General features: G+C 37.0%; 2 protein-coding genes across 3 annotated transcripts; one reads left to right on the forward strand and one right to left on the reverse strand.

Moving 5' to 3' along the window:
* The first annotated feature begins 1,937 nt into the window (after positions 1-1,937).
* On the forward strand, positions 1,938-5,041 carry Pdhb (Pyruvate dehydrogenase E1 beta subunit). 2 transcript variants are annotated; one of them, XM_011151612.3, is made up of 5 exons: positions 1,938-2,290; positions 2,507-2,569; positions 2,853-3,059; positions 3,168-3,798; positions 4,016-5,041. In XM_011151612.3, exons 1-5 carry the CDS (start codon positions 2,282-2,284, stop codon positions 4,165-4,167), a joined length of 1,062 nt encoding a protein of 353 aa, XP_011149914.1. In that variant the 5' UTR covers positions 1,938-2,281; the 3' UTR covers positions 4,168-5,041. The 2 variants fall into 2 exon arrangements, with proteins under 2 accessions (XP_011149914.1, XP_011149912.1); XM_011151610.3 differs by lacking the exon at positions 1,938-2,290 and having other exon boundaries at positions 2,480-2,569.
* Fibp (acidic fibroblast growth factor intracellular-binding protein) lies at positions 5,035-6,854 on the reverse strand. The gene is made up of 6 exons (XM_011151609.3): positions 6,556-6,854; positions 6,237-6,438; positions 5,926-6,153; positions 5,610-5,837; positions 5,278-5,532; positions 5,035-5,172 (listed from the first exon to the last, which is right to left on the reverse strand). The coding sequence occupies exons 1-6, from the start codon at positions 6,638-6,640 to the stop codon at positions 5,094-5,096; spliced, it is 1,077 nt and encodes a 358-aa protein (XP_011149911.1). The 5' UTR covers positions 6,641-6,854; the 3' UTR covers positions 5,035-5,093.
* Positions 6,855-9,484: the final 2,630 nt, after the last annotated feature.

Below are 9,484 nucleotides of genomic sequence, written 5' to 3' on the forward strand. Positions count from 1 at the left end.
GTACTCGAACGAAAATCGGGTCCATTTAATTCTATCCTTTCGAGAATCCTTTAGAGAAGAGAAAGGAAAAAAAGAAAGGGTTACGCGTTCGATTTTTGTTGCAAAATAATCGATACGCGTTCGTAATTCGCGTTTCGAATTCATATCAACGTTTTATCATTTCTTGGGCATGTCAAAAAAGAGGAAAAAGGGGAAAAAAGAAAATCGCTTGCTTACTCGCGATAATGAATGACACCCACCGCCTGTCACTCACTTACACACACATATACACATAAATACACATATTCTCTGTCTCTGGGTCTCTCTCTCTCTCTCTTTCTCTCTCTCTCTCTCTCTCTCTCTCTCTCTCTCTCTCTCTCTCTCTCTCTCTCTCTCTGTCTCTCTCTGTCTCTCTTTTTTTTGCTCTCTCGTTCTATAACCATATCTTTTTCTTTTTCTTTTTCTCATCCACCCTCACTCATCGAAGCATCAATCGCATCTCTTTACTCGACTGCAAAGCGGAAACGACTGTGATCTAGATTAGTGTTACACATCGCATGAAGAAGAAAATGAAGATGAAGAAAAAAAGAAAAGAAAAAACAAACAATCGATCGATCAGTGCTTAAATGCAACATCGACCATGATCATGACAACGTCGTAGACTATGAATGTCTCGTAGCGATTAAGTATTTCTTATGAACTCTCATGCATATACATATACATATAAATAAATGAGAAAAAAAAATATATATACATATACGCCGCGCGCTGAGAGAGGCTATGTGAACACTGAAACATTTTTTTTTGTTTTCCTTTTTGTGGAGCAATGTGTAAGTAAATTTGCATGTGGGGCAATGAATGCAAACGCATACATGTATAATTGCAATTAATAAAGTATACGTTGTAAAATGTGATATATGTAGCGTGCATACCTTCATACGCCTTGTGAAATAACATGCTCTCTCTCTCTCTCTCTCTCTTTTTCTCTCGTCCGATCTTTGTTCGATCGTCATTTCGAGCTTCTCGGTAGATCTCATCGCATGCGTCATTCAGTATTCAACATCTTGCTGTCGCAAAGTGATCTACAGAAAATTCGGCAAAATTACTATCTTAAACTGGAAAATGTGTGTGACGGCATGATCGTATTGTAGATAATGATCCAAGAAGTTATTTCATAATGCTTGTTTTGAATTTAATTATTGTTTAATTACCTCTGAATGTGAAATTTCAAACGGTTTCTTCCTTGAAACAGCTTGGTATCGCCATCTTGAGGTTTACAATTCAAATCTCAACATTGTCGCCAACTTTTAACTCTAAAATCTTTACTCTCAAATTTTAGCATTGCTACCAATCGTTTCTCGATCAATAAAAGCGAGAAGACTTATCGATTTTTTGTTATCGGTTTCTTGTTATAGTATACAGGTAAGTTTGTAAATTTTAATTCACAAAAATAAAATGAAATAATAAAGATGTTATTAAGATAAATAACAATGAAAAGCAAAAAGTGACTATTATTTTTTCCACTTTCTTTGAAATTTCTCTTTATTTTGCTCTTTGCATAAAAAAAAACGATATGTCGCACCTGGTTTGTTTAATATACAAAAGAAACATTAGTGAAATGTAGTTAAAAAGAAAAAAACATTTTAGAAATATACGAAATATACGATGTGTTCTTTTCAGCTGTACTTTTTTACACCTGTTTTCTCTTACTTCCTATTCAAAGTATAAAAATACTTTTTTATCAGATTTATTTTGTCGACTGCATTTTTGTATACCTTTTGCACTAAACATATATATTCTCTGTAGATTCAAACTGTCGCAGATAAAAGCGAAGAACTATCATAGGAAAGTGTAATAAATCTATTTAGAAAGTAAAGAAACTGAAACATATGTATGTTATTTATTCAGCATCTGTATATATCTGTTTCATTTACACATTTCATAATTTGTATTATATTGTAGATTTATGGGATCAAGGAGATAAGTAAAAGTGCAATTTACATAAATGTCACGCGGAAGCAAGTTGTGTGACCGCGTTATCTCCTCATGTCGTCTTACTTACACCTTACGGCACATGGCAACAGTTCGAACGCCAATCGACGCGCCGCTCTTTCAGTTTGTTGAATACGACGTTTCATAACAGCCCTAAACGGTCCATATCTTATCCAACATCCTTGGCTCTGTTAATTCGCATTTCAGTTGCGACAGGACGAGAACTCCTGGATACGGTTCGTCCTCATAGTGGAAATCATCAATCGAACGAACAAAAAACCGTCGTATTCGCATTCTTCAACGGCCTATCATGCTCACGGTAAAAAGTTCTGTAAAACTGTAAAAAGTTTCACAACAAATTATGTGCTGTGTGATCTTTACTCTAAACTCTGCAGGCTTTTGTATCGATTGTTTTGTCATAAACGTTGTGAAGCAGCAGGTGGCTGCAAAGTGATCGATCTACTTGAAATAAAAGAATGTGAAATAGTTAAAATATTTAAATGGAACGATGTACTATTCGATTCTTTATTTTCAGACTGTCGTAAGAACTATCGCTCGCCGTTCGTTTTCCACGTCGAGATGGGCAGCAGCACAGCAGGTGATTAACTTTCTTAACTTAACCTATATCTTTTGTCTGATATCCTCAAATTTGCGGTTCAATTCTCACGATTGTTACAATGTCAATATTTGTGGACGTTTCTACTTGGATTGATAGTCTTTTCTTGCTGCTTCTTCGTCTTCTTCTTCTTCTTCTTCATTCATTTCAATTTGGTACTTTATATGCTTTTGATAATTTACCAAAGTGGAAACTTGAAGGACACAAAAGGTCATTTGTTTTCCGCTTGATTTTTTTTACGAAAATTTATTTATCTAAACTTTAGATGACAGTACGAGATGCTTTGAATTCGGCTTTGGATGAGGAGATGGAGCGGGATGAAAGGGTGTTTCTTCTTGGTGAAGAGGTGGCGATGTACGATGGTGCTTATAAAGTCTCTCGAGGCTTGTGGAAGAAATATGGAGATAAGCGAGTTATCGACACACCTATCACAGAAGCTGGTTTCACCGGCATCGCCGTTGGGGCAGCTATGGTGAGTTCGAAGGCACTATAGGATATATATATATATATGTAGTCACTCTCTTACTGTCCTCTTATGATTGTATGTTTGTTTCATCTGATACCCAAATATTTTTAATAGGCCGGCCTGAGACCAGTCTGCGAATTTATGACATTCAACTTCTCTATGCAAGCGATTGATCATATTATCAACTCTGCCGCCAAGACGTTTTATATGTCTGCTGGTAGAGTCAACGTGCCGATAGTGTTTCGTGGGCCCAACGGTGCTGCAGCTGGCGTCGGGGCGCAGCATTCTCAATGTTTTGGTGCCTGGTATAGTCACTGTCCTGGTTTAAAAGTAGTATCACCTTACAACAGCGAGGATGCCAAGGGTTTACTAAAGGCGGCCATTCGAGATTCCGATCCAGTGGTGATGCTGGAAAACGAGATATTATACGGTGTGCAATATCCTATGTCCGACGAAGCCTTATCTAAGGATTTCGTCCTGCCAATCGGCAAGGCCAAGATAGAACGAGTGGGCAACCATGTCACGTTGGTAGCACATTCCAAGGCGGTCGAGGAGTGCCTCGAAGCGGCCAACGAGCTCGCCGGCAAAGGGATCGAGGCCGAGGTGATAAATCTTCGTTCTCTTAGACCGCTGGACATAGACACCGTCGTGCAATCTGTGGTGAAGACGAAACATCTGTTAACGGTCGAGCAAGGTTGGCCGCAGTGTGGTATCGGCGCGGAGATCAGCGCGAGAATTGCCGAGAGTAAGTTTCGTTCAATCGTTGCCTCGTTATTTGATTCATTAGTTATGCAATGATAACATATAGAACGATATACAGACATATTGGTTGAGATTACAGTTAAATGCTCTGTGAAAGATCGATGTATTTTAAATAATTTCGATGGCATTCGACTTCGAAAAAGATAATTCATTTTAGTTCATTTGTCCCCAATGATAATGTTTCCTTTGTTTTCTTGCAGGTGAAGCCTTTTATCATCTCGACGCGCCTGTAATTCGTATCACTGGTGTCGACACACCCATGCCATATACGAAATCATTAGAAGTCGCAGCCTTGCCACAGACAAAGGACGTAGTGAACGCTGTTAACAAAGTTTTAGGAGTGACGCAGTAGTCAATAGTACTTAGACGTATTCTCAAGTACTTAGGCGAAATCAATATATTTCTACGGTTTTCCTAAAGCGCATTGCAGGGTTTCCCCAACTCCCGGACTCACGTCTCTCTACCTGATATATTCTACCTCGTCCAATTATCGATAGATAATGGATAAATAGTAGAATTTACTGCAGTGGAGTAAACAAGTAAGTGTAAAGTCTTCGTATTATGAAGATAACGCTGTGTCGTTGATTAGAGAATGTTTACGAAATATTTCCTTGTAAGTTTTCTTTCTTTTTTTTTGCGTGAAACTCTTATAAGCGTGAAATTTCTTACAAAGAAATACGTTTTATGGAAGAATGTACATTTGTTACTACGTAATACGTAAAGAGGTTTGTAGAATTGCACTTTTTCTTAGAATTAGAATTTCATATACTATGTATGATAAGGTATACAAATAATGTGATCAATGTACACCTTATTATTAAGTAGTTAATACGTGATATCAATTGTAATTGTATATGTACATATACCTATTTTAATACTTATCCATATGCTAATTAAAGTATCAATATGCAGAATTATATGCGCGGAAAGTTCTGACTTTTGTCTTCGATTTACAAATAAATCGGAATTAATTTCCAACTAAATGTATGATATGAAATAATACGCGAATGCTATTCTACTGCCGTCTCAGTAAGAACTGCCTTTCTCTTTGTGGAGTTTCACGCCACGCGTTGTCCGAAGTATCAATGAACTTACAAGGATATGCGGATAATAAATTCCGCTATTAATTGACGCGCTGTCGCATATGTGCAGAATTACAGACAGCATATACGTGCTGCTTTTGTTTATTTATTACAGAAATTTAATAAATTATGCATAATTTATCAGTTTTAACTTTTATTTACTCCTAAATATAATGTTTTACACATATATTAGTAATCAAGTATGATACATACGCAAAAGGCAGCATGTCACTACAGTCATGTAACGTTCAAACGCGTCTCTCAATTCTCCCTCTCTGTAATAAAAAAGCAATATTAATACTCTCTTCTGACACAAATTGCGCGATATATCGAATTAAGGAATGCATCATTGCATTAAGTATATTATAATTCGTGAGCACCTGAGCACATCCATGTCAAGGGCGCACTGTGTATAAACAGCTAAGAAATTCCGGAGATCGGAATGCGTCCAATTGACTTGTCGCCAAGGCTCTATGCATCTCTCTACTAGCTCCAGAAAGAAAAATCTCAACTCCCGCGATCTATGCAGGTTGCAACCAATTCCCAGTATCGCTCTTGAATACGAACGAAAGTTCATGTCTAATTCTTGATAAGATCGTTCGAGGAGCATCGGTTTGAGTTTAATGCACACCAAACTGAAACATATAGTCCTACTGCTTTTATCGATTCTTATGACGAATAAATCGATTTATTTTCATGAAATTCAGCATACTGTTTGTGATGTTTGTCGTTTTCCAAGAGTACTCTGCATTCTGATAATTCCTGTAAAAATTCCCGGTCCAAATCAGTGTCAAAATAGTCCGACCCGACGCAACGATATGTCCACGATGCCATCATACTATTAGCGCAGTGATATAGGTCGGGAAATGTCAGAAACTGCAGTTTTCTTTTGTTCATTTCAAATCGTAAACAAGCTATGAATACTACCACTGCGTATCGTCTGTTATAATTAAAAGCAATTAATATAACTAGATTACATTAATTGAAGCAAGTTGCTACAATTTTTATCAGTCATCAGTTATGCATACTTAGCAAGGTCATCAGACAGTAAAAAGTGTTGTTTGATATTGGCTGCTAGAGATCCTGGCAAGTCTTCGACTACTTTGAACACTCTCTTCACATTGTCATATTGTCTTCGACAACTCTTTAATGTAATTCCTGTCTTCTCTGCTACTTCATCCATATCCTTTCTACTCTTAGATGTTATCTTTTTCCCCAATAATTCACGTATCACTACGTCGTCAAATTCATAATACCTGAGATAAATGATCTGTATCAGTATGATGAAAGATAAAAAAATGATAGTTTTAATCTTCACATAAAGATTAGTTATTCCTACATCTCTATGAGCATTTGACTAGTCTGTGGTTCAATCTGAAATGCCAGTTGTTCACTAACAAGCTTTGTCGGTGTATGCAATAGCTTCTCTAAAAGAGCATAAGTGCGATAGTGATCCAGTATGTCAGATGCAACTAATTCGAGTGGTGCATCGGTCTGCTGGCAAATCCCTCGCTGGTGTAAAATACTGACTGCGTCATTGGCTAACAGAGAAAATATGTATATGTACGTATGTCATGTTAGGTTAGGAACTTACTATCCAGATCTTAACATGCAGATAAATAGACTAGCTTCTTTTGTATATTATTCATTTCACTCACAGGAATGACCATCAACCCAAAGCTGGTAAATTTCAGGATCTACTAGCGTATAATTACTAATGAATACATCGACCTCCGACAACATGTTTGAGGTTATATTTATTATTATATGTCTTATGGCACCATTATCAACGTGAAATTATTGCGAAAATCATACTGATGTTTACGTAACGCTGATCGTTACGTTAACTTTTCCGCCGTCGAAAACACTTGCTCACACATGAGATATATCCTCGTCATTTCTTTGCTTAAATGTTATAAGATTTTGGAGAATATAATATGGCTGAAAATGATCAGTTGTGTATATATATATATAAAAACACAAGAGGCGGTGACATCTCACGTGACATAACGTGCACATCTGACAGCTTTAGGTTGCTGTACTTGTGGCTTCGTTCGTGAGATGGCGCCTCTATGTTTCCGTTACGTGAGCTCGTTCGATTCACGTAGTGACGCGCTTGGGATAGTTTGAAACGGCCGTTACATGAGATCCATTCAACTTGGGGCAGGAACAATCGAGTAGGTGTGAATTGGCGTCGAAACCCGGCGATGAGGCGAGAGAAAGGATGATCTACTGCATCAAAAGGTAAGCAGATATACAATCATTTAATTCGTATCCGAACGCGCACAGACGAAATATTTAACCTAATGAAGCGTTAACGATGCGGGGGTGAGGAGAAGGTTACATGTCGTCACACAAAATGGCGTAGTTGTTGTCGCGTCGTTTTTATTTTATCCATTCATCATTTAACCACACTCGTTTCAAAGCTTCTTTCAGTTATCTCTTTCGTCTGAAGTATAAGTCAAGTAAGGAGAATATCGATTTCTCCCTTGTGTCAGATATAATAATTGATTCATTGTTAATGACAATTTTGGAATTTATGTTAACGATACTTATCCCTCTTATTCATTGTATCTGTCCTTTTGATATTTCGTAAACATGTTTTATTTATATTTTTCGATTGTTTACCTCTAATTGTTATCCGCGAATAAATTTGATCTGAAAGTCGAGCTCGACTTCTTCGAGGATTGAGGCGAGATACAGCTGAGCAGAAAGACTGCACGATGTTACATGGCGATACGGCCCTGTCACATGTCAGGGTTTTATCGGGGTGCAGTCGGTGCATCATTTTCATTTTTCCGGCGCAATATCATGCTTAATTAAAGTAATCGCCGGACTTTGGAGCGAAATAATATGAACGGCGTAGCGCGTGCAGACTGACGTACGCGTGTACACACACACACACACACACATACACACACCGGCCACACCGGCCGCAATTCCGTACGATTGATTGACAAGCGAAGAGAGTGCAGCCAGCGGCAGTAGCGATCGAAATTGCCACTGCGTTCGCGAATTGCAATTGATTCGCGGCGAGGCAACGTCACGTAACGTTAAACTCGTTATCACGTTATCGGAAACGCGCGTTAACCGGCGGCGACTGCTATAACGTGAGCCGATAAATATTGTAGTATCGTAAACAAAATCCGTCGCAATGCGTCGGCTTTGTCTTAACATATCGAACGAGCCTCGCAGAACGAGTAACGATGCATGAAGAGCGTGAAACTTAAATATTTGCATCAAGTTAATCTTTTTTAATTGGAATTATTTTTCTTTCATTTTTCTTATTCAAAGAAAGAAATTCCCTGGAGTATCATGTACGGTCTTAAATACGTACTATTAAAAAATTTGAAAAAGTTTAACGTCAAATTTGAAAATGAAAGAAGAGGGGGAGAGAGAGAGAGAACTGACATGCATTTATGTGTCTCCTTGCGTGGATATTCGAAGGACCATGATACGGAAATATTTGAAATCTTTGAGAATCATCATCGTTGCGTCAGCGTTGCTGAAGAAGGAAGAAGAGGAAATGAAATTTCCCGGAACTTAGAATATTAAACTTCTCATTACCTTAGGGGTTACATGTTTTATTAAATTCGAGGTTTCTCCATAACTCTGTAACAAAGTTTCCGTATCGTGTTTTATATATATTTTCAATGTATAGTAGTAATATATTAAATGCTTTAACGACGAAAAATATAAAAGAAACAGACTTTAATTAGATTCGACATACTGTTAAGCCACGGAATTATATTCTAGTTACCGCGATTTACTATGAATAATAATCAAAGATTGAACGCAGTATAAATTTTTATGAAGTATGAATTGTATTAGTCAAACAAAGACTATTCCTTTGTATAACGTGCCATTCGTACTAGTTTACGTTAAAAAGAGGAAAAATATGCATGATTCAATATTTATGCATAACAATATGCCAAACCATGCGGGCTCGCTCGATGTGTATTAAGATACGCATTGAATAAACACTCTTGAGACATCTTTTATCTGCATGCGTGGAATCGTTCAGGCTGAAAACTTTACATTTCTTTTTTATTTATTTGAACAATAAAAGTTAATTATATCTATGCATTTATTATTTTATATTAAATGTCACTCACATATTAAATTAAATTACCGATTTCGTAATCGTTCTCTCGCAGTCCTGTCGCGTATTTAGTAAAAAGAGCGATCGCATTTTAAGCTTACAAAGGAACAATATATCATTGAAATACGATATTGACAAAAAATTTGAAAGTTTCCAATTTCTAATTTACGACACTTACAATCACCGTTGGTGTATCCTTAATTGTCCATAATTATACGGAGCTATTCATTCAGTTCATTTTTATCTACATGTTGCAAACCAATGAGTCGTATCCGCTATTAATGTAACAATGTTTACTTTCATTAATATTAATGTTGCACATGTAGAAATATTTTTTGTTCTTCTTGATAAGATTATTCGTTTTGAGCTACGTAAGCAAAGGGACGTATAAACGTACATTTGTATCGTTTATCGTATTAATATTGCAATATTCATATGTGGATAACTCGTTGGGATTATAAAGATTGAAAGTCGTCTTTCGTTAA

The sequence above is a fragment of the Harpegnathos saltator genome, unplaced genomic scaffold (assembly GCF_003227715.2).
Source record: "Harpegnathos saltator strain DR-91 unplaced genomic scaffold, Hsal_v8.6 scaffold51, whole genome shotgun sequence".
NCBI classification, from domain to species: Eukaryota; Metazoa; Arthropoda; class Insecta; order Hymenoptera; family Formicidae; genus Harpegnathos; species Harpegnathos saltator.

Coding starts and splice junctions, on each gene's coding strand:
- Pdhb (XM_011151610.3), top strand. CDS start 2,480: ATGTACTATTCGATTCTTTATTTTCAGACTGTCGTAAGAACTATCGCT. Junction 3,060..3,167: donor TCGCCGTTGGGGCAGCTATG/GTGAGTTCGAAG, acceptor TATTTTTAATAG/GCCGGCCTGAGACCAGTCTG. Junction 3,799..4,015: donor CAGCGCGAGAATTGCCGAGA/GTAAGTTTCGTT, acceptor GTTTTCTTGCAG/GTGAAGCCTTTTATCATCTC.
- Fibp (XM_011151609.3), bottom strand. CDS start 6,640: ATGTTGTCGGAGGTCGATGTATTCATTAGTAATTATACGCTAGTAGAT. Junction 6,154..6,236: donor AGTCAAATGCTCATAGAGAT/GTAGGAATAACT, acceptor CATTTATCTCAG/GTATTATGAATTTGACGACG. Junction 5,838..5,925: donor CTGTCTGATGACCTTGCTAA/GTATGCATAACT, acceptor TAATTATAACAG/ACGATACGCAGTGGTAGTAT.